Below are 24,971 nucleotides of genomic sequence, written 5' to 3' on the forward strand. Positions count from 1 at the left end.
ATCATGATGATAAAGATGATTCCTTAAGCATCTCTAGATATATCTATAAGGGGCGATTTTGAGTGGAATTTTTTACAGAGACTAGGGTATGTGCTGAAACATTCAGCGTTCCTTTTCTAGTGGCAGAGGGGCAGGGAGACTATTTGAATGAAGGTTTTGGCTTTGAGGCCAAGGATCTAAGGAATGAAACAGGCAATGATTTCCTGACAACTTGTGGTACCTCAAAATCTGTCTTCCCCCACCACACCCTTGAGGCCTAAATGCAGGTCTAAAAACAGCCCCCTGTTGCTCGTTTCTGCCTTTCCTCTGAGGCAGCTTCCACCTCTTCTCTGGCTTCCAGACCTCAGTCCTGCGTCAGTCCTGAATCAGAAAGGGAAATTCCGAGCTGCACCAATGATTTCCCCAATTGTACATCCGCTGGACTTGTTAAAGAACAAAAGAACAAAAGGGAACTGTTGGCAGCACTAGTTCACTTGAGAATAATTCACAGATGGAGAAGAAATTCAGTATATGCCAGACTTCCATATGCTGCCATTAAGGGTGGCCAGGGAACTGGGTCCAAAGATCACATGAACACAGAGGCACTCAAGAAGAGCCTCTGTGTGCAGCCGCCATAGCTGCTGGTGGGTGTTTGGAGCGTCCCCTGATGGCTCAGAGCCACATGGAGGCTGTCCTGCTGAATGGGTTCACCAGATGTCTGGCCTCCTTAGCTTGAAATGATGCTGTGGGGGAGTTGGAAATAGGATGTCTCATGAATTGATGTTATCAGGGAGACCTGAGCTTTTGACCTGAAAATGGGATTCAGTGTGGTGCTGTGGGTTAAACCACAGAGCCTAGGACCTGCTGATCAGAAGGTCGGCGGTTCGAATCCCTGCGATGGGGTAAGCTCCCGTTGCTCGGTCCCAGCCCCTGCCAACCTAGCAGTTCAAAAGCACGTCAAAGTGCTAGTAGATAAATAGGTACCGCTTCAGCGAGAAGGTAAACGGCATTTCCGTACGCTGCTCTGGTTCGCCAGAAGCGGCTTAGTCATGCTGGCCACATGACCCGGGAGCTGTACGCCGGCTCCCTCAGCCATTAAAGCGAGATGAGCGCCACAACTGGACCTAATGGTCAGGGGTCCCTTTAACTTTACCTTAAGGTTTGCCAACTGATCCAGGCCTTCTCTTGTGATGTAGAAAGGTTTCTCAGCTGGAGATGATGCTTGTCATTCTCTGCTGGTGCTATCCACACTGTTAAAGCTGCGTAGAATTGTAGAGTTGGTTAGGGACCTAAGAGGTCATCATCTTGTTCAGCCGCCTGCATTGCAGGAACCGCAGCTGCAAGATCCATTTGAACAGTTGGCAGCATTTCCTGCAGTCAGAGCATAGCTGTGACGGCTAGTAGTCATTGATAAAGCCTTTTCCATGAATTTGTCTCATCCTCTTTTAAAGCCGTCCAAGCTGGTGGGCCTTTTCTGCCTCCTGCAGGAGGAAAAAGTCTGCTCCTCCTGCGGTGATTAATTCAACTTCCGCTGATGCATTTAAACTCCCAACAGCACAGGGTGGGTTTCAATGTAAAAATACAAAATAAGAACACAAAATACCTAACAACAACCCCACCCCCAAACAAACCAATAACCCCCCTTGCACAGACACATTTAAAAGGCCATGGATTGTTTAATCAGCCAAAGGCCTGGTTATAGAGAAACCTTTTCGTCTGGTACCTAGAGATATGTAATGGAGGCGCCAGGTGAGCCTCCCTGGGGAGAGTGCTCTACACAGTGGGGAAGGAAGGAAGGAAGGTGTGGGTCACCCCGGGTGTTACCACTCAGGGGGGTGACAAAATGCCAGGTGGCACTCACTGCGGGGCCTGCAGTGCACCCGAGCCACGCGTCTCTCCTGGGAGAGACGCGGTGGTTTTGGCGCATGTAGGCTCCACACTGCCCAAATGGTCTGCCCGCTGCCTCCCCCCCCCCCAGCTGTAGGGTGGCTGAATGGAAGGAGGCAGGCAGACTCCCGAGGCCTCACGGTGTGCCCCGCACCTATGGGTGGTGTGCCCCACCCCTAGGCGCGCTGCCGCAGGCGCCCGAGCGGCTTCTTCCGCCGCTGACTCTACAAGTGGGGATCCACTGCAGAAAAGGCCCATTCTCGTGTTGCCACCCTCCTGACATTTTGTAGAGGGGGCACATGAAGAAGGGCCTCAGAGGATGAACACAGGCTCTGGGTTTCTTCATAGAATCTTAGAGTTGGAAAGGACCCCAAGTTTCATCTAGTCTAACTGCCTGCAATGCAGGTATCTCAAGCTAAAGCATCCATGACAGATGACCCTCCAACCTCTGTTTAAAAACCTCCAAGGAAGGAGAGTCCACCACCTCTCATGGGAGTTTGTTCCACTGCTGAACAGCTCTTACTGTCAGAAAGTCCCCCCCCCCCGAATGTTTAGTCGGAATCTCCTTTCAACTTGAAGCCACTGGTTCGAGTCCTACCCTCCAGAGCGGGAGAAAACAAGCATGCTCCCTCCTCCATTGTGATGACAGCCCTTAAGATATTTGAAGATGGCTATCATATCTCCTCTCAGTCTCCTCTTTTCCAGGCTAAACACACCCAGTTCCTCCAAGCGCTCCTCCTGAGCCTTAGTTTCCAGACCCTTAATCATCATGTGGGGGATTGGTGTTATATACTCAAACCATCTTGGGGGCAACCTGGCCTGCTGAATTCATCTCACTGATGAGGAGTGGGGCATCTTTTGATACCTTCAGATATTGTAATATGATAGAACATTGGGGTGATACGCTAAATCCCAGGCAGCACCTTCAGAGGAAAACTGTGGGGAATGCCCTACTTCCCCATTATATATTTCCATCATATTACCAGAATGAAGGAGGAATCTGTGAGCTTGCTGGCGATGAGGAATCCAGGAATCAGATGCAAAGCTTAACATGATCACTCTGTTTCCCGTGGAAAAGGCATCTCAGAGTGGGCGATGGGGCTGCTGAGCTTGGGGGGACTGCCTTCAGTGAGAAAGTGGGGCAGCGTGTCAGAAACACTTTCGATCCACCCCGCCAAACCAAGAACTGGGTTCTCCAAAGCCAACACTTTGGGGGTCGGTGTGCCAGTAATGTATTAGGGATGCCTCCCTTTCCTTTCTCCAGCTTCTTTCCAGAATCATTGAGTGAGTAGATGAGGTGGTGAGAATAGTTTTCGGGGCCCCCTGGGAAAGGGGATGGACAAAATGAAGGGTGGGGGGAGGAATGAGAGAGGGGGAAAGTGAGCAGGAGGAAGGAAGTGCAGAGAAATGGGCCTCCCTCTTCTTTTCCCTTCCTTTCTCTCTCCTGCACAAACCTCCATCCAACTCTGCCCTGCCAAATTTCACAGTTCATCATCTAGTTTTCAGTACAGTAATAGTAATACAGTGCTTAAAAAAATAAATCCAAACTACTCTTCTTTTTTTTTTTGCAAGATGTGATTTCCCTCACAACAATCCTGTGAGGTAATGCAGCACATTCACTCTACCATTTTACAGAGACAGTGCTAGAATAGAGGAGGATAGCTACTTGCTTGATAGGGCCTCTGCCTCCTTCTCCTCTTTTCTGAGGCAGCTCCTAAAAAGCTGCATGGGGTGCAGCAATTGACAGCGTTTTTATAACCTTTAAAAGCCAGAGAATTAGTCAGTGACATGAACCCATGGCTCCTAATTCCATGTGAAACTCCCGTTGCAAAGAACCATGTTTTACCTGCAAAATTATGCCACAATACTCCAGAAAACAATATACAAATGTTGGCATGGTTTCATGTTACTGTGACTTTTAAATCATTTAATGGCATCAGGCAGGATTTTCGGCACCTGCTGAAAACATTTTTGTTTAGACATGCCTATCCAGAATGTTGACATGTTTTTTTTTAGCTTACCGTTGATTTTAATTATTATTTGAATGTTATGAATGGCTGTTTTAAACTGTGTTTTATTGAGGGGTTTTTTTTGTAAACCGCTTTGAGTTTTCATTTTATTTTTATAGTCAAGTGGTTTATACATTTAATGAAATAAAGAAATCTCAACAGGATGCTGGTGGGGGCACCTTGGGATGGGACAGCAGATGACAGAAAAGGTGATGTTTACAAGTGCATTGTGGGAGAGAGGAACAACTCAACGTGCGCCAAAGTCAACATAGGTAGGTATTGACATCATTGCTGAGAAGTACTTGCCCTGCCTCTGTCCCATCAGTTTCAGAACTCATACTGTTGCTGGGATTGGATGGATTAAAGGTTTTATTCAATAAGTTAGCACAGTGTCCCAAAAATGAGTCTAGAAGTTGCAAGTTCATGAGGTACAGCAGGTAAGCTAAGATGTTGTTCCAAAAATTGGGACACCCCCTATAAGGGGCTGGACTGAGGAGAAATGGTGGGAACTGCCCCTCCCCTTCCTGCACCTTCCCTAGAAGAGGAGGACAGTATAGATTTAGAACAGTGGTTTGCAGAAGGTCATAGTTCAGAGGCTGCAGGAGGGAGAAGCTGGGAAATATTGGGAGAGCAGCAGGGGATAGACAGCTAACAGACTGACGTGTCTCTTGAAAGCATTCCTGACCCCCCTTCTCCCAGAACAAGGCGTGCCTTGAGAGTAATAGAACAGAAAACTCAGAGGCAGAAAGCACAGATCAGCCGACGCAGGGGTGATGTAGAATAGGAGGGACTGAGAGGGTGGGACTTGGAGCAACGCCATTAACTAAGAGAGATAGCATTCCTTCGTCTCTCTCTGTGAATATTGAATAAACTACTTGGTAATAATTCTTTGTGTTTTTCCCACTTCTTGGCATCCCACCGTGAGAGGGATAAGATTCCTGGAAGCCTTGACACACACCCTGTCCTTCCTTTTCGAAGAGAGGGACAAATACAGCTATTTGAAAAGTTGAGCTTCTGAGCCTTGAGAGACTGGGCAAGCAATTGGGCACTGAGTGCGCAGTGACTGGTCCAAAGTCTCCATGAGGGTTAAGCACGCATGGTCTGATCATGCTGGCACTGTGTCCCTGGATTCATAGACTCATAGAATTGTGGAATTGGAAGGGAGATGGAGCAGAGACAGCAGGACCAGCACACTGTTTAATTTATCGTCAGGTTCCCTGATTTAGGGCTTGTTGTACCCTTCTGTGACCATCCTTAATAAATCCTGAGTCTTGCAGCAGAATTCGTGGAGGGTTTGGGGGAGGCAAGGGCAGGCGTACATCACGGAGGAGGGTTTTAATGTACAGGGTAGCTATTACCGCTCATTCCAGTCCCAGCCATGATCCGATGCCAGGCTCATATTTTTGTATGTGTCCTCCCCCCCCCTCCACTTCCTCTTCTTACTTCTCTTCCTCCCCCCACCCTCTTGCTGGCCTCTTGTGAACTAAAATTAGGTGACATGGCCCTGCAGAACAACTCCAGGCAAATCAAAAACATGCATTTTGGAATGTCGCTTGTGGCCAACAAAGATGACGGGTTTGTGGTGAGCAATATTTGCGGTGTCTTTTTCTGTATTTAAATTGAAAACACAAACAGAGACAGATGCACAAAAATGAGATCTAGGAAAGGCTGCTATTACTTCAGTGGAAGCCAGGTGAACCGTAAGGCTAGGGTCCCCAACATGGCCCCCTATTTTATTTCTAAAATGAAGTTTTGTTTGTTTGTTTGAAAGAGGGGGTGTCTGCCATTTTGGTCTGTCTTTCATTTATTTTGGTATGTGTGTGGTATGTGTACTTTGTCCTTTTGGGGGATAGATTCACATGCATCTGGGGCATCAGTTTATATATGATATCTCCATCAGTCGTCAGTCAAAAGGCTGGTCCCATTCCTTGCATTCAAGCACTGAATTTGTGGTAGCCGGAGGGTTTTGCAACCTGGCTTTGCAAAAAACATTTTGTCATTTTTACCAAAGATAATTAAAAGAGATAGGACATTTACTAGGGAAGAAAGAAGTGCATGCATGCATCCTGCAAACAGGATGCAGGGTGTGTTTTGGAAAAGCAGAGTGAAGAAACAAAAATTAGGGATTTTGATGGTACTGTTCCCATTCACCCCACCTCCAGTCTCAGCAAAGCTCCTATGTCTTTTAGGAGCCCCGTGGTGTGCTGAAAATCAACAGGCAAGGCAATTCAGTAGCAGAATGGAGCAAGGTTGACAAAAATGTTGCCTTGGATATAGTCAGGATCTGTTTATATTTTTTAAAGTAGCGTATTTCAAGAATACTTATTGTGGTTATTTTGTCGTGTCTCATGATAGCTACGGCAATTTTATTGTCACATGACTAACAACAAGCCCGTTGTTGTCCATGGACAAACAACCCATTTAATTCCTACTAAGCAAGGGGATTTAATGTGTAGGAGGATCGTGGCCTTGAAAACGAGAAACCGGCAACCTGGGAGAACCATTGTGCAGAGTCTCAAACGTGGCCCCTGATGGGAAGGCAGAGATTGTGAAAGCTCGTTGTGCTTGCTCTGTTTCTGCCTGCCAAAGACTTGCAAGTAACAGCGGGGTGGGGGCCCCCTTCTTTAATGGAGGTGTGCCTGTAAAGATCACAGCTGCAGCCAACGCTGGCACACCCAAAGGAGCTTAATTCCTTCCCTGAACAGCTGGCCAGGGAGGCTGTGGCTGGTATCTAGGGCAGCTTGGCTGGGCGTTCCCTGCAAGCAGAGGAGGCCGTTAGCTGCTGCTTGGCTGGCTGGCATTTTTGTGGTGAGGCTCTTGTTTACTCTCAAAGCCCGCCTGAGCATCTGTTTGAAGCTGGCCTGAGGGCAGCGAGGCCCCGAAAGCGGCTTGAGCAGGACAGCCTTTCAAAGCAGTAAATGAACACTGAGGGGAGCTACAGTTGTTGGTAATGGGACTGAGTCCCGCAGCCCTGACAAGGTTTCCCGAGATGAGACCTGTGAAAAAATGGAATGAATAACTAAATATTGAAAAGTTTTGCACTGGGAAACTTGGAATTCCACAGCCTGTATAATGAATTACATATGTGCCAGCTGTCCCACTTTATCGGGGACAAGCCCTGTTTTTTAATCCGTGCCACTGGTGCAAGAACCGGCCTTTAAACCAGAAATTCCCAAACCTGTTTGGGCTATTTCCCCTTTGGTTCCCTAAACTCAACCCCGGTGTCCCCTATAAAAAAAAGCACCATTCACTAAGGAAGGCGATAACACAATAAAATTCAAAACAGTAACAATTAGGGCTCATCCAAACTTGATTTTGTGCCACGAAACAGCTCTGCGCTTTAAAGTGCAAAAACACAAATTGCTGCTTATTCTAATTCAGTGGGTTTTCACAAAGAAAGCGCCGTGTGTGTTCGGACACAGCACTTTAAAGCACAGACCTGTGCCTAGGAAGCACAGGGAAAAAGGTAATTGTGGATGATCCCTTAGTTGCTCATTTATTCAAAACCCAGTTAAAACTATTTACTGTATTTTTCCGTCTATAAGATACCCCCATGTATAAGACGCCCCCTATTTTGGGGGACTTCGATTTAAGAAAATGGGGGGAGATACTATCTGTGTATAAGACGAGCCCAGATTTTGAACATTATTTTAGAGTAAAAAAATATAGTCTTATACACAGAAAGTCAGGACACGGGTGGCGCTGTGGGTTAAACCACAGAGCCTAGGACTTGCCGATCAGAAGGTTGGCGGTTTGAATCCCCGCAACGGGGTGAGCTCTCGTTGCTCAGTCCCTGCTCCTGCCAACCTAGTAGTTCGAAAGCACATCAAAGTGCAAGTAGATAAATAGGTACCGCTCCGGCGGGAAGGTAAACGGCGTTTCCGTGCGCTGCTCTAGTTCGCCAGAAGCGGCTTAGTCATGCTGGCCACATGACCCGGAAGCTGTATGCCGGCTTCCTCGGCCAATAAAGCGAGATGAGTGCCACAATCCCAGAGTCGGTCATGACTGGACCTAATGGTCAGGGGTCCCTTTACCTATAGACGGAAAAGTATGGTAGCTTAATTAATTCAACAAGATGGATTAACTTGATCCAGTGATACCAGCTTTTCAAAGTCTGAGAGTCATTGACACCTCCAGTGCCCCCACCCCACCCCCTTGCCTCTTAGCTCCCCCCCCAGGTAATCCCCACTGCCCACAGGGGGCAGTACCACCCACTTTTAACCCCTCCTGCTTGTACCCAAAACTCTCTCAGATTCTGAACATGCTAAGAATTGTCTGGCAAAAGAGAACAGGAAGCTGCCTGACTATTGGTCTATCTAGCTCAGTAAAGTCTGGCGGCAACACTCCACTTAAACCAGTTTGCGTCTCCTCTCCAGTGTGGCTGGGCAGGTTCTTATGTCCGGTTCTCTTGACAGGCCTGTGCCCCCCTGTGGTCCCAGGAATGCGGCACATCCATGTTCAGCACCGGGATTTGCACCAGTGTGGACGAGAACTTCCGCCTGACGGAAAACATCGCCCCAACAGCTCAGAGTAAGTTTTGGTGTCCTGCAATGGTGTGTCAGATTTCTAAAGCGGCCAGCATTGAGGGCCTCGGCTGGAAGCCCTTCTTCTCTCTACTCCCAAGTCCCTCAGAAACAGTGGCGTAGCGTGGGGGGTGCAGGGGGGGCCAGCCGCACCGGGCGCAACATCTGGGGGTTAGGGTTAGGGGGCGCAAATCCACGGGTTAGGGGGAGCAAATTACTTGCCTTGCCCCGGGTGCTGACAACCCACGCTACGCCACTGCTCAGAAATAGCTGTTTTGGTCCAGGAGAAAGGGAAGTGCCACTTTGCACATGTTCAGAAGTGCTCTGGACTAGCCAATACGGCACCCTCTTGTGCAGCATTTAAGGTAGCAGGTGATGATAAGAAAGAAGAGAGTTTGGATTTGATATCCCGCTTTATCACTACCCTAAGGAGTCTCAAAGCGGCTAACAATCTCCTTTCCCTTCCTCCCCCACAACAAACGCTCTGTGAGGTGAGTGAGGCTGAGAGACTTCAGAGAAGTGTGACTGGCCCAAGGTCACCCAGCAGCTGCATGTGGAGGAGCGGGGAAGCGAACCCGGTTCACCAGATTACGAGTCCACTGCTCTTAACCTCTACACCACACTGGCTCTCAAGGAGGGCCTTTATCTACCTGAAATCCTGGATAGAGTTGCTGCCTCCCAGAGTAGGCTGGTCTGAACAAGCAGTTTGACTGAATATACGGCAGCTTCCTTTGTTAAAAGCTGTTGGGTGTTTTAGTGATTTGAAATGCAGGAACCGCTGTGAGCATTGAAGTCCCCCCTCAAGGTTAGCATTTTCTTCAGCCTGCAGGCCCAGGAGGACTCATTGCAATGATTCCATATGACTCAGGCTCTGGAAAGTCGTGTTGGGACATCAGTCATGCATCGTGTGCCAATGACTTTTCTCCATGGACTCACTGAGGTGGCAGCCTCTGTTGAATCACTTCAGGCTAGCAGGGCCGTGTGTTATATTTTACAGAGGGCAGACCCCTATTTTAAGAGCGTGGCCTGGTCAAAATCCAGTTTAGGGATTTTGTAAAGGAAGAGAGGGGTGTGTATATGTTTGGAAGTTGCCCATCCCCCATAAATGGGTCATCTTGCTAGTCCCAGCTTTTTGGAGAAAAACATATTTGCCTACCGCTATCCCCCCTGAAAACAACAACCCTCCTTTGCCTTTGCCATTGCCTAACTTTCTGCCTTTTCAATTTCATGCAGGATGCTCAACTTACATGGACATAATAATTGTTCTGGATGGATCCAACAGCATTTATCCTTGGTACGAGGTGCAGAACTTTCTTAGCAACATCCTTAGCAAATTTTTCATCGATCCAGAGCAGATCCAAGTGAGTTTGCTATTTTGTTTGAAATTAGTTTTTAAACGATCATCCAAACATATATGATGGAAAAAATGTAAGTTATTTGAAATTGCAGTATAGGCATGGCTACCTATTCATATACTAAGCTACACTTCAGTTTATAAATTACAGTGGTACCTCGGGTTACATACGCTTCAGGTTACATACGCTTCAGGTTACAGACTCCGCTAACCCAGAAATAGTGCTTCAGGTTAAGAACTTTGCTTCAGGATGAGAACAGAAATCGGGCTCCAGCGGTGCGGCAGCAACAGGAGGCCCCATTAGCTAAAGTGGTGTCTCAGGTTAAGACCAGTTTCAGGTTATGAACAGACCTCCGGAACAAATTAAGTACTTAACCCGAGGTACCACTGTATTGTTTCTTTCCATTATTTGTTAAATAGTTATTCTGCAGCTTCACACAGTCAATTGCAAAACCGTCAGCTTCTAGCACTCAGTAAACATATGGGACCACTCAGTTCCACTCATTTAACTCTCCTCTTGATAACTTAGCTTCACAGTAACTTACTTATTCTAAATCAGCTTTCACAGGGCAAAATCACTGTGGAGAAAATCTGCTTTTATAAGGCAACATCACTGTTGCAAACTGGAGATTTGATGGGGGGGGGCAGTTCTTGAGGATTCTGTGCTTGCTGGTCTGATGGGAGTTGAAATCCAAAACATCTGGAGGGCAGCAGGTCAGGAAAGGCCAGTATGCACTGTGACTTGTTTTAAAAGGGGCAGAGGGTTGAGAGCCACCCAAGACATCCCTGTGAGAGTCTGCTTGGCTTCCTCCCCACATCCTCCGGCTATGTTGGCTGAGGAAACGCTTAGACACTCTGCTTGGACTGTTTCCCTGACTCACGCATGATGAGAAGGAAGCTGTGCTGGGCCAAAGCCAAGGGCAAGGCATTATTACCATCAACACCACTAGTCATTATTATTGGTATTCTTACACCCTATATTTTTCTAGGCACTGGAGATTAAGAAAGCAACATAGTCCTACTCACAAGCTTATTGTCTAATGGGCAGGGATGCTGTTCCAAAGGACAGGGGCAGCCACACTAAAAGCCCTGCTCTGAGTTTACTGCAGAGCAGGCTTCTGAGATCTTTGGATCTTGCAAGATAAACTCTCCCGCTGACTGTTGCCATCTGCTGGGTGTATAAGGGATAAGCCGGTCCCTCAAGTAAACTGGACCAGAAGTGTATGTTACATGTTAGTGGCAACACCATGCACTAGGCCAGATAGTAAATTGGCAGCCAGAGCAAATCCTGCAAGAAAAGGTCTTACGTTTCAGAATGTAAACTCAGAACATCCATTGCTATACTCAAATGTCAAAGGACCTAGATTTCGCTGACCCAGATTATGGCGGTGGCAATCTGCTGCATCTAGTAATTTTAAAATTTTGACCGTATTTAACTTGTTGCCATTAAGCAATGCTCACCTTTTTGAAGGATAGGTTGCATATAAATATTATATCCCATATGAAGAGTTTGGCTGGTCTTAACAACAGCCATCATTTGATATTTAAGCTACGGAATGTCAAGTTTATGTATAATAATTCAGCTCTGAAACAGAAGGAAACCTTGGCATGCAACGCCACCTTCTCAGTTATATATCCACTACTGTTTCTGAGCAGAATTTTAACTTTTAATAACTCAATTACACTACATATAATAAGGTAAAAAGAACCCTTCTGGATGAGACCAGAGTCCCAGAGTCCCATCAAGCCCAGCATCCTGTTCTCACAGTGGCCAACCAAATACCTGTGGGAAACCTTCAGGCAGGATCCGAGCACAAGAGCAAATCTCCCCTCCTGCAGTTTCCTCCTGCAGTTTGCCTCCTACTGTGGAGGCAGAGCATAGCCATCATGACTAGTAGCCATTGACAGCTTTATCCTCCATGAATTTGTCTAATCCTCTTTAAAGCCATGTAAGATAGGGACCGCCATGCCCTCACGCAGGATGCATTTTCATTGTTTTAGTGACGCATTGTTTTAGGGACGCAGGTGGCGCTGTGGGTAAAACCTCAGTGCCTAGGACTTGCCGATCGCATCGTCGGCGGTTCGAATCCCCGCGGCAGGGTGAGCTCCCGTCTTTCGGTCCCAGCTCCTGCCCACCTAGCAGTTCGAAAGCACCCCTATGTGCAAGTAGATAAATAGGTACCGCTTTATAGCGGGAAGGTAAACGGTGTTTCCGTGTGCTGCGCTGGTGCTGGCTCGCCAGAGCAGCTTCGTCACACTGGCCACGTGACCCGGAAGTGTCTCCGGACAGCACTGGCCCCCTGCCTCTTTAAGTGAGATGGGCGCACAACCCTAGAGTCGGACACGACTGGCCCGTATGGGCAGGGGTACCTTTACCTTTACCTTAAGATAGGGACCACCATGCCCTCACGCAGCATGCATTTTCATTGTTTAACTATGCGCCGTGTAAAAAAAATCCTTTCTTTTCTCTGTCCTGAGCCTTCCAACATTCAGCTTCCATGAATTCTAGCATTGTGAGAGAGGGAGAAAATCTCCAGAATTGACAAGGAACTGTGCTAGGGTCTCCTCCACTTCATCAATGCAAAAACTTAAATAACCGCAACTTTTAATTAATTCAAAAAAAAAGGGAAACCGTAAATTAGATGGAATGTGCCCCTAATGGCCATGTGTGACTCTCAGAGTGTGGCCACGTTCTGGAGTTCACCCCTAATCACTTTATTTCTCCTTGGCCTGTTAGCAGCACATGCTGGGGTATCGCTTGACCTTTTCCCCCATCTCCGTTGCTGCTGCAGGATGGAGCCTGTGCCAGGGCAGAGGCGTGGGACGTTTGAAAACCCCAGCCTGTGGAAAACAGGAAGCTTAAAGAAAACAGGGAGAGGGAGGGAAGGGGACCTGGTTCTGTGTAGGCTCATTGTGAGCGGCAGAGGGGCTCTCTGCTGAGTCAGCATGAGCGCGAAAACCTTCTCCGAGGCTAAGGAAGGGTTGGCAAGAAGGGGAGCGGATGGCAGTTCCCCAAGCAAAACACACCTTTTGCTGTTGCAGATGTTTCGGACTCCAACTCCCAGAAGCTCTGCTAGTCAGCATGGCCAATAGCCGGGGGAGATGGGATCTGTAGTTCAGGGACATCTGGTGGGCTGGGAGGAGGGGAGAAAGTTCCCTTTGGGGTTCAGTACAGAGGCTCACATCAAATTCTCTTTTTAAATTTTTTCCTTATATATAATTTTTATTAAATTTTCCGTTTTACAGTTTAAAATACTCATTTAAACCTCCTTAAAAGATCAGTGACTTCCCTTCTTCTCTTTCCATGGTTCATTTTGCATATCATAAATCCCTGCATATTTTACAAAAAGCCATTCAGTATTCTATTATTGCATCCATCAAAACTTATTTACACTATTGAAATTATCTTAATGCTGCCAACATTTTCAAGTGTATAAAATTTCCCCCCATATATTCAATAAGGGTCTTCTTACTCTCTTATTCTGTATGTTAAATCTGCAAGCTGCGCATATTCTGCCAGCTTAAGTTGCCATTCTTCTTTAGTTGGGACTTCGCTTGTTTTTCTATTTTTGGGCTAGCAAAACATGAGCCGCAGTAGTGGCATACATAAATAACCTTTTTTCCTTTTTTTTTTTTTTGGCTCACACAAAGTTCTCAGTTAGTCAGAATTATTAAGAATTGCATTACAGGATAGAATCCAAAATAGCCTGTGGAAGCATTTCCATTAGCACACATCCTAGATGGGCAAAATATATGTCATCTTGGCCAGTTATTTTCCAGTCAACCAACCTTCTGCTGCCTGAGTACCACACTATCTGTTCTTCCAATCAGAGTCCTTGGAAACACTTCCTCAAGTTTTTTGCTGTACAGTGGTACCTCAGGTTACATACGCTTCAGGTTAAAGACTCCGCTAACCCAGAAATAGTGCTTCAGATTAAGAACTTTGCTTCAGGATGAGAACAGAAATCGTGCTCTGGCGGCGCGGCGGCAGCAGGAGGCCCCATTAGCTAAAGTGGTGCTTCAGGTTAAGAGCAGTTTCAGGTTAAGTACAGACCTCCAGAACGAATTAAGTACTTAACCTGAGGTACCACTGTACATGCAGAGCCCTCCTTGTACCTTATCTAGAGTTGTTTTTCACTCTTAACAGTCAGTGTTAGGTTTCCTCCTGAATCCAGTTTTGTGGCCATACAGCCCTCTTACATAATAACACTGGTCATATTGAGCTTTGCAGAATTTCTACCTCACCCTGCCCCTTGCAGTTTCCCCCTCTTTGCCCTCTCCTGCTCTCCTTTATAATAATATCATGCTTATCATTCATGTAGCATGAATGCTTTTCACTTATGAAGCTCTTTCACATTTTACTTGGTGAGCCTTACTGCAGTCTTGACCTTTAACTGCAGTATAATTATTAGCTCCGAAACATAATAATGCACACACAGACATACATATAACACAGATATATTATTATTCTTTCATTTATATCCCACCTTTTTCTCCAATGAGCTCAGGGTGGTGTAGATGGTTGCCCTCCCCACAACAACCCTGCGAGTTAGGTTTCCAGGGGACAATTTGTTTGTAGAGGTCTGGCTTTATTTTATGACATATTTTATTACATATTTATTACATATGTCAATAAGCAATAACATGGTCTGTTCCCTCTCTCTGCTTATCAATGGATTTGGTTGATCCAATACTATAGGATGCAATTCCTCTTTAAGATTCTTTCCACCCACAGCATGCATGGTTTTGTTTTGTTTTATTTTATTCTATGTTTAAAATCCTCCTCATCTTTATATTTTAAATTACGCCAGCCTGGTGTGTATTTCTTTTTCTTAATCCAATGATGTCTTCTCTTTCAGTCACTTTTCTTGCTTTCTTTGTAATAATAAAAAGGAAAAAGGGAAAAAAACCCCAAGCAAACCTTTCTCTCCTTGTAGGTTGGGGTATTGCAGTACAGCGAGGTTGCTGTCCACGAATGGACTCTGAAGGATTACCAAACAGCAGAGGAGGTCATTGAAGCTGCCAAAAACATCAGCCGCCAGGAGGGGCTCGAAACTAGGACAGCGTCTGCCATTCACAAAGCCTGGTGTGTGTTTGTGTTTGTGTGTGTGTGTGTGTGTGTGTCTTGATCCTGACAGAGACAGACAAGCAGGAGCCCAGCTCACGTCGAAAGAGGCATTTTGCAAAGAAGCAAGTGGCTTTATTGGGGTGTGTGTGTGTTGTGTTTTGAATGAGCTCTGATGGTCTGGTGTGTATGGACGCAGCGTCTCTCAGCCTGACCTACCTCACAGGGTTGTTGTGAGGATATAACAACAACAACAACAACTTATTTATACCCCGCCCATCTGGCTGGGTACGGAGCCCAAGGGCGAGGGGACTACGGATCCCGGCAGCCCCCGCGCCGGGGACGGAGGGGGAGAGGCCGGGTGCAGGGATGGAGGGACGGGTGGGCGAGCGAGTGAGTGAGTGGCAGCCGCCAAGCCTTGGCCGAGAGCCAGGAAGGGCCTCCCCGGAGGAGGAGGAGGAGGAGGGAGGCGCAGAGCGGGAGGGAGGGAGGGAACCCCAGGGGTCATCTAGTGACGGCGCCCCAATCAAAAATTTGACTTTAAAAAAAAAATCTTTCGAATTTTTTAATTTTTCCCGCGGCACACCAGGCAACATCTCGCGGCACACTAGTGTGCCGCGGAACAGTGGTTGGGAAACACTGGTTTAGGGCTTTAAAGGCCAGCACCAGCACTTTGAATTGTTCTCAGAAATGTACTGGGAGCCAATGTAAGACTTTCAGGACAGGTGTTATAGAGCCTTGTACAGCACCTTGGAGGAAAGATGGGAAGGAAAAGCAGCAAGTAAATAAATAAATTCTGCATTTCAACATGGTTTGTGCATCCTGGCAGATGGTGCTCTGGTGAGTCGGATCTGTTAGGCTTCCATTGGTGCTGGTCTGAATGACAGACAAAATCTTGCCCACCGCCAGTGTCTCCAAGAAACGCCATTCTCAGAACAGGAGCGCATCTTTGTTATCTTCCCTCCTCACCTCTTGTTTCTCTCTTCAGCACAGAGGCCTTTAGCCCAGAAAGAGGTGGGAGAGAGGGAGCCACCAAGCTGATGATTGTGGTGACTGACGGGGAGTCCCACGATGGCGAAGAACTCCAAGAAGCCCTGGAAGAGTGTGAGAAACGGAACGTGACACGCTACGCCATTGCAGTGAGCATGCGCTGATGCCAGGAGGCTTTTGGGTGGCGGCAGTGATGTGGGTGTGCATGCGTGTGAAAAAGAGAGGGAGCAAGGGCTGAGAGAGGTGCCATGTGAAAAAGAGTTCAAAGCAGGTTCTTCTGCCATGATTCCACGTTTAGCTTCCTTCCGCCTTGACAGATAATAAGGGCTTCATTACTAAATGGTTTCAGTACTAAATTTAATATTGGTTCATTCCAATTTGCATATGAAGGAGCTGCAAATTTATATATTTAATGATTTCAGTGTGAAAGAGGCGGAAGTTGACATGCTCTTCTGAGATAACTAGCAGAATCTATTGCTTGAATCCTTTTGTATTGCTCTCTCTTGGTCCCCACTATTGTATTCATCCCCCACCCACCCAAATATTTTCAGGTGAGTTTCAAGTAGGGAGGTAAGAAGGGCATTGCTTTCTGTCTCACCCTGTGTTCCTCCCATGCAGCCCTTGCTTCTGTTCTCCTGCAGTCCACCCTTTTCTAAAAACAACATTATTCATCTCGCTTTCCACCATGGCGACATAAATTACGTTATTCCACCTCATTAATTTCAGTGCAGAGGAAGCACAATGCAAATGGTGGTGGTGAGGGAAATGTAACCAACTGCAAATTGTTTGTGGACTGAAATCAACAACAACAGTGAATACCAGTCATATCCGCTGGATTGATTCCCGTTCCAGACATTAAACAAATAAGCAAATGTGGGCAATTTTCTGCTCCCGTTTCCATTTTCTGCGGAATTCTCTTACACCCTTAGTTGTCATAATGTGTCATAATGAGCGCTTTTTGCACCTCAAACATTTTTTGAAAAATGGCTTTTGTTCCCTCAGGTGTTGGGGCACTACATTCGGCGACAGAAAGACCCGGACTCTTTCATCAACGAGATTAAATACATTGCCAGCGACCCTGATGAGAAGTATTTCTTCAACGTGACTGATGAGGCGGCCCTGAATGATATTGTGGATGCCTTAGGGGACAGGATATTTAGCCTTGAAGGTTCGAGAAGGGGGAGGGTGAAAAAGGGGGGAGGCTACCACCAGATTCCCTGTGCTTTATGAAAGTTAAACAAAATGGAGTGCAGAAGAAGTGTTAGTAGGAAGCTCTCTAACACCTCCTTCATAACAAGCTCCCAGCTGACTTTGTAAACTTCAGTATGAGTGGGGCACAGTGCTGGCTCAAACCTTAAGGGCCCTCAGCACTGGGGCCCTCTTCTGCACCAATAGCACCCCTGTTGGGCTTACACGGTAGTGTCGGGTGACCCTTCATTTTAATTTCCCGCAGTGCCCTAGAGTAACAGGACATTGGGAGCACTGTGGAGGATTTAAAATAGTGGCTTCCTTTGCCAAAAGCTGTGTGGTGATACCAGACAAGCATAAGATTCTCTGCTGAGGGAGATTTGGATAAATTTTATAATGGGGGGCATTTGCAATGGAGAATTGGCAGGGCAGATTAAGCCCCTTCCCTCCCTCCCTGTCAGTGCTCACCTGCTATTTCAGCAAACAGAGCACACCTTGTTCATTTATCAATCTGCCTACTATATTTATCTTACTACTTTGTTGCTTTTCTACTAAAAAAAAATACCCAAAGAGGTGTGCAACTATTAACAGATTTCTTCTCTCCCCCCCCCCCCCTTCTCCTCAGGGACCCGTGAATACAGCTCATTTGAGTTGGAAATGTCTCAAATTGGCTTCTCTATGCACCTCCTTGAGGTACGAAGATACATTGTGGTGCAAAGTGTGGTTCTCAAACCTTCCCTCATGGACCATTTGAAAATTGCAGAGGTTCTTGGCCTCGCCACTTAAGGATTGTTCTGCCTGTCTGTAGCTTTTGTAATGCTGTATGACTTCTATTTGTAATGTTATGGGCTTCAGAGGGTTCGGTCTGGATGACCCCTTAAGATCCTTTCCAAACCTGGGATCCGGTGTATCAAAGGCTAGAGTCTATAGAAGAAAGCTGACTGAAGTGAGCAGGCCAGTTCCCATGTCAAGATAAAGGCCTTAGCTAATCAGCTAAGTGCCCGTCATTCGCATCTTCAAGGAGTGAGCTCTGTTTCCATAGAGACAAATAGCGAGACCTGTCTCACTTCACCAGGCTGGATACCTCAGCATCCTAGGAATGATAGGACAAAGCAGGGAGTTGTGGGTGAGAGTTTGGCTGGTGCTGGAAGCTGGATACACAGAGATGTGTGTGCTCTGTGTTGGATTTGGGCCTTCCCTTGAAATCCAATAGGATAGCAGGATCTCTTGGGGTACAAATGCTGTGAGCCCCTCCATCCTCCATGCTCAGGTTGTATAAATGTGTAAATACAATCATATACAGTACACTAAAGACACCACCGTCTCCGTTGTTGACCTTCAATCCAAGACAGCCAAACCCTGGTTAAGCAGCCACCATTATTTTTTACAGAGCTCTGAATTAAGTTCATGGGTCTCTCCGTTGGTCCACAGACCACAGTTTGGGAACCACAAAGGGTAAACTGACACGCCCAAGTTTAGCCAACGTTATGTCTTCCTAAGGTAGTTGGACTTCATCTCCCATGAGCTCTTGCCCAGTGGCCATTACTGCTTGGGGCTGATGGGAGTCATGGTGCAACAGCATATGGTACACCCCCTGCTGGCTACCTCTGGTATCACTGCGTGAAAGGCAGGGGCAAATGGTTTCGGCTGCAGTCTTACTTGTGTTGTCTGGCTGGACTGCTTATGTATCTGCTTGTTCCCTGGCAGGACGGGATCCTCTTTGGCATGGTAGGGGCATATGACTGGGATGGCGCAGTCTTGAAGGAGAGCAGGAGTGGGCGGTTCATCCCGCCAAGGGAGGCCTTTGAGAGGGAGTTCCCCCTGAGGCTGAAAAACCACGCAGCCTATCTGGGTAAGGAAGGAAGCCGCTTCCCATTGTACAGGGAGGGAAAGAGTGGAGACCCACAAAGGGCACAAAGATAAAATTAGACCACCTGCAGGATCAGGCCAGAGGTCCTTGTAGCGCAACATCATAGAGGCCTCTGGGAAGTCCACAAGGAGATCAGGAAGCCAGTAGTCCTCCCCTGGTATCCACAGGTAGACTTGCCCTGTACATGGAGGTTTCATTTAATAGTCAAGGCAGTTGGCAGGCCTGTTCTTCACCCCATCTCCCCACCCCAGTTCTCAGTGGCTATTTGTTTCCAAAATCAAGGTGATAAAATGATCCCAGCATGTTTCAAGCACGGCTCCTGTTCAGAATAGAAAACTAAAGTGAGAATCATTTGTTTTGTTTGTTTGTTAAACCACTGGCTTATGTAGGATGAATAAAAGCAAGGCAGTCCTTTGCTTTCCCCTTTCACCAAGTGTGTGAGGCCAGTCATTCCTTGTCCCATTTTGCAGAAAGAAAAACTTAAGGCTGTGAGTGAAAAGCTAGCCAATTAGTTCAGGGCAAAACAAGAGTCCGCACAGCTTTATTATTTCTCTCTCTCTTTTCCTTCCCCAGGATACACAGTCTCCTCTATCAAGCTCAGGAACGGGAAGGGGCTGTATGTGGCTGGTGCCCCCCGCTTCAAGCACAAGGGGAAAGTGATCCTGTTTGAGATGAGCAGCGATGGCAGCGTAACCATTTCCCAGGCCCTTACTGGGGACCAAGTGAGTTTCGGGGCAGTGGAGATGATAGTAGCTGATTTCTGGAGTGACAACCACATCCCTAGAGACTTTGTTCTTTCATTCCTGAATATGTGTGCAGTTACTGAGAGAAGAGAGTAAAAGACAGTCTGTACATGATCAGAGACACTCATCCCTTTCATACAACCTCACCTGCTGGCTATGGCTGAGGCCCAAAACTCATTATGGTGGGACAAGGCAGGGGTTGGGGTGCTGCTCCTTAGGGGAGGGAGATTCAACCCTTCCACTATCTTCGCAGGCACAACAAGAACTCGTGACGCAGAACTTTGGGGTCCAAATAGATGGAGGTGGTTTCCAGCACAATTTATAGCAGCCAAGGATGGGTTGGGGGGGGTGGAGGTCATTATGGATTGGAGACTGAACTGACATGCCCTCTGCACCTGAATGTAAATACCTGAATGTATTGTTTTTTTTCTACAGTGCCATCTATGCAGGTGGTGCTTTATAAAGAGCAGGGTTTTGAAAACTCTGAATTCCTCAAGATTCTGAGTCTTGCCTGACCACACACACACACACACACACACACACACACACACACACACTATAGATAGATAGATAGATAGATAGATAGATAGATAAGATAGATAGCCATGAAATTGCCCCCTCGACCTCTGAGTTTGCATCTAGGTGTCTGGGGGTTCATCTTTCTTTATTGAGATCTGGAAATGTGTAAAGGCTTAAGGCGCAGGATTGCGCTGATGTCCAGTGCAGAAGAACTTGTGCAATTCTGACATAGCAGGTGGCGTCTTTCTCTGCAGATTGGCTCCTACTTTGGCAGTGAAATGTGCCCGGTGGATGTGAATGGAGATGGAATCACAGACGTACTGCTGGTGGCTGCCCCCATGTATCTGGGCCCACAGAACAAAGAGACAGGCCGCGTTTACATCTACAAAGTGGGGCAGGTGAGTGTTGTTGTTTTGATTTTTAAAAAAACCTCTTTTTTATTAAGGGTTTTCTATAAACAGTTAGCAGGAATACAGACAATAGCAATGGGAAACGACAATGTCTCCATCATCATACATTAGTACAATACAGCAGCAGCAGCAGCAGCAACAAAACAACAACAACAACAACAACAACAACAACAACAACAACTAATAATAATAATAATAATAATAATAATAATAATAATAATAATAATTTATTTATACCCCGCCCATCTGGCTGGGTTTCCCCAGCCACTTTGGGCAGCTCCCAATAGAATATTAAACAGAATGAAACACCAAACATTAAAATTTCCCTAACATTTGAGTTTATCCTGGCAATGTAGTAGACAAGGAAATGTCCCTCCAGGAAGCTCCCAGCCACCTTCAGTCACCTAACAGATGAATGGGTACCAAGTTTGAACAACTTTATTAGGGCTACTCCTCTGGCTCTCCTGCATTCTTGAGTAAGCTTATCATTGACTGCTAATTGGCAAACTCTCTCCTCCCAAGTGTTAACAGGAAGGCTGACCACTCCCTTCCAAGTTCGTGCCATTTCCAGTCTGGCCTCTGCTGAGCATAGAAATATTTTTCACATGGGAGAGGTGCTTACAAAGCCAGTAAATTTCAAGCTCTTCTGACACATGACCCACCTGGAACCTCATCCTGCAACAAGAAGTGCAACACTTATATTGTGGCACTCAACCTTCCCCAACCTAATGCCTTCCCTCCCAGATGTTTTGGACTACAACTCCCATCAGCCCCTGCTAGAACGGCCAATGGTCAGGGATGATGGGAGCCGTTGTCCAAAGCAATGCCATGTTTTCGTTGGCTGAGCATAGGTGCTTTATCCCGGGTCAGATTGCCCAGTACAGTACTTTGTTAGAATTCGCTTTCCAGGATCTGAGGCAGAAAAGGATCTTTCTCATCAGCTGCTATCTGAGATCCTCTAAACTGAAGATGCCCTGGTTGAAACTGGGACCTTCTGCTTCAGTCCTTAGCATAGCTGTCAACTTTCAGATTTGAAAATAAGGGATCAGCAGCCTCACCTGTCCCAGGGAAAGTCTACGGGATATCTAACAGTCCGGGATAGCAGCGGGAAGCAGCAGGAAATGGCGCTGGAATAAGGGAATTTCCCGCAAAAAAAGGGAAGGTTGACAGCTATGATCCTGAGCCTTCCTCACAGTGCTTCACAGCACACCATTATGGGGGAGGGGGTTTTCTATCCTGAAGCCAATGCCCAACGGCTCCACTGTGCCTCCCATTTTAACAATTCTCCCTCTTCTGAAGTTGCTCGTGTCTTTCAACGGGACCCTCCATGCCGACCCAAAACCTCAAGACGCTCGTTTTGGCTACTCCCTTCTGGCTGTCCCTGACCTTAATCACGACAGCTATAATGACGTTGTGGTGGGTGCGCCGCTGGAGGACAACCACCAGGGGGCAGTCTACATCTATCATGGCTACCGCACCACAGTGCTGCCCCGCTTCAAACAGGTGAGTGGGAGCCAGTGTCCAGCTCCAGTGTTTGAGTGCTCCCCACAATTCCAACAGCTCTTCCCACTAGGACATTTCCCCCAGTGTTTAGCCAAAATCGGTGCCCCTTGCCATTTCCACCCCCAGGCCCTGTTCCTATTCACTTCCCATTATCTGGGGGCCTTAAGATGGCATTTGTGTTTTTAGCAGGCAAATCACACTGCTGGGTGATGTTTAGGTAAGATGCCCATGTCCTTTCTTAGCTGTGCTCCTGCCAGGCCAAGTCTCCCTCCCTCATCCTAAACGTGCGGCTTCTATTTTATTTTATTTTATTGCCACTAAATGCAGCGCTTTCACATTCGACTCTGTAGTATCACAAGCTGTTTTAGGTTTCAGCTCCAACCTGTCAATATCGTTTTGATTCTTTTTTTACCTTTGGTAAATAACTATTTATTTCATTTTTAACCATGACAGTACACACAAAAATGTATCAACGAAAACCAATAGCAAAAGAGAAGAGTAAAATGTAAAAGAGAGAAAGAAGAAAGAAAAGCATAGATAATAAAATTAAGCAATGTCCTCGTACCATTTTGATTTTTGATTCTGATTCTCTCACCGCACTAAGTTCAGGACAGATAAAAGAAAATCCAGCACGTAGTTTAACTATGGAACTCTCTGCCACAGGAGGCAGGGATTGCTACCAACCTTGATGACTTTAAAAGAGGGTTAGACAAATTAATGAAGGAGGGGGCTGTCAATGGCTACTTGCCACGAGGGCTGTGCTCTTCCTCCACTCTCGAAGGCAATGATGCTTCCGGATATCAGTTGCTAGAAACCACAGAAGGGGAGAGGGCTCTTGAGTTCAGGTCCTGCTTGACGGTTTCGCATTGGGGCATCTGGTTGCTCACTGTGAGAACAAGTTGCTGGACTAGACGGGGTCTCCTTCGGCCTGTTCCAGCAGGCTCTTATGTTCAGTGTGGTGGTTAAGAGCAGTAGTCTTGCAATCTGGGAAACCGGGTTCGCTTCCCTGCTCCTCCACATGCAGCTGCTAGGTGACCTTGGGCCAGTCACACTTCTCTGAAATCTCTCAGCCCCACTCACCTCACACAGTGTTTGTTGTGGGGGAGGAAGGGAAAGGAGATTGTTAGCCGCTTTGAGACTCCTTAGGGTAGTGATAAAGCGGGATATCAAATCCAAACTACTACTACTACTACTACTACTACTACTACTACTCTTCTTCTTCTTCTTCTTCTTCTTCTTCTTCTTCTTCTTCTTCTTCTTCTTCTTCTTCTTCTTCTTCAGTACATTTGGAACTACTGCAGTGAGAGCTCTTACAGAGCAGCCTTACTGATTAAAACCAAACACCCCACATTCTGTGTGTCTTCAGCCTTTGATTTGCTCTTTCCGACAGCGCATTGAGTCAGCCGGCCTCCGCCGAGGCCTCCGCTACTTTGGCCGCAGCTTGGACGGGCAAATCGATTTGGATGGGGATGGCTTGGTGGACCTTGCCGTTGGAGCACAGGGTGCTGCGGTGGTCTTGAGGTGAGGAAGGCTGAAAGGTGGGAGGGAATGAAAGCTGCACCCAGGCAAAGGGAACATCAAGGTCGTTGAAGTGCGCTTCATGGCCGATGGGAATCTCAGCACTGGTCTCTCCCCAGGGACTAGTCTGATACTCTAACCGCTACACCAAGCTGCCGCTCAAAGCAGTATCATACCACTTTAAACAATCACGGTTTCACCGAAGGAAACTGTAGTATTTTAAGAGCTGTTGAAAGATCCATATTCCCCTTCCAGAGCGACAGTTCCCCGAGTGGTTTAGCAATCAATCCCTTTTCACTTTCACAGGGAGCTCTGGGAATTGTAGCTCTGTGAGGGGAATAAGGGGTCTCCTAATAACTCTCAGGGATGCGGGTGGCGCTGTGGGTTAAACCACAGAGCCTAGGACTTGCCGATCAAAAGGTTGGTGGTTCGAATCCCCGCGACGGGGTGAGCTCCCGTTGCTCAGTCCCTGCTCCTGCCAACCTAGCAGTTCAAAAGCACGTCAAAGTACAAGTAGATAAATAGATACCGCTCCGGTGGGAAGGTAAATGGCGTTTCCGTGCGCTGCTCTGGTTCGCCAGAAGCGGCTTAGTCATGCTGGCCACATGACCCGGAAGCTGTACGCCGGCTCCCTCGGCCAGTAAAGCGAGATGAGTGCCGCAACCCCAGAGTCGGCCACGACTGGACCTAATGGTCAGGGGACCCTTTACCCTAATAACTCTCAGGATTCTTTGCAGGGAGCCATGACTGTTTAAAGTGATACGATATTGCTTCAGACGTATAGCGCAGAACTTAGGCCCAACTTTGGGATTTTTTTTATTTAACAATATCATTTTCCTTCCTGCTGAGGGGGGCAGGTCAAGGAGGATTGTGCAAGTCAACACTTCAGTCACTGCTAACCCTCCGTCCATCAATGTGATTCAGAAGAACTGCCAGAGGAACAGAAAGGAGTCTCTTTGTGTGACGGCAAACATCTGCTTCAGGGTGTCTTCCCGGTCTCTGGGCCCGAGGGACAGCCACTTCAGTGAGTAGCGCCCTCTCGGCAGGCGTGTTGTTGGGGTGGGCAGGATCTTCTCCACAGTGTCCTCTGGACTGTTTTTGGGCAGTTAATGCATTTGGAGAAAACTTGAATTGGAGTGTTATCTGGGTTGCAAGGCAGGGTCTTAATTTGGGGGTGGAATAACTAGATACAGTGGTACCTCAGGTTACAGACGCTTCAGGTTACAGACTCCACTAACCCAAAAATATTACCTCGGGTTAAGAACTTTGTTTCAGGATGAGAACAGAAATAATGCCACAGCGGCGCGGCGGCAGCGGCAGGCCCCATTAGCTAAAGTGGTGCTTCAGGTTAAGAACAGTTTCAGGTTAAGAACGGACCTCCGGAACGAATAAAGTTCTTAACCCAAGGTACCA

General features: G+C 47.1%; 1 protein-coding gene across 1 annotated transcript in view; it reads left to right on the forward strand.

The window, feature by feature from the left end:
- ITGA10 (integrin subunit alpha 10) overlaps nt 1–24,971 on the forward strand; it is a 61,748-nt gene that overhangs the window by 14,660 nt on the left and 22,117 nt on the right. Inside the window, exons 3-16 of the mRNA XM_083478239.1 lie at nt 4,038–4,147; nt 5,369–5,457; nt 8,291–8,405; nt 9,632–9,759; nt 14,690–14,838; nt 15,806–15,956; nt 16,810–16,975; nt 17,621–17,688; nt 18,703–18,847; nt 19,439–19,587; nt 20,382–20,525; nt 21,837–22,040; nt 23,431–23,561; nt 24,416–24,582. Of these exons, the coding sequence (XP_083334365.1) occupies nt 4,038–4,147; nt 5,369–5,457; nt 8,291–8,405; nt 9,632–9,759; nt 14,690–14,838; nt 15,806–15,956; nt 16,810–16,975; nt 17,621–17,688; nt 18,703–18,847; nt 19,439–19,587; nt 20,382–20,525; nt 21,837–22,040; nt 23,431–23,561; nt 24,416–24,582 (1,916 nt within the window). The remainder of the gene's footprint in view (nt 1–4,037; nt 4,148–5,368; nt 5,458–8,290; nt 8,406–9,631; nt 9,760–14,689; nt 14,839–15,805; nt 15,957–16,809; nt 16,976–17,620; nt 17,689–18,702; nt 18,848–19,438; nt 19,588–20,381; nt 20,526–21,836; nt 22,041–23,430; nt 23,562–24,415; nt 24,583–24,971) is intronic.

Source organism: Podarcis liolepis (assembly GCF_965112155.1).
Source record: "Podarcis liolepis genome assembly, chromosome: 15".
In the NCBI taxonomy this organism is placed as follows: domain Eukaryota; kingdom Metazoa; phylum Chordata; class Lepidosauria; order Squamata; family Lacertidae; genus Podarcis; species Podarcis liolepis.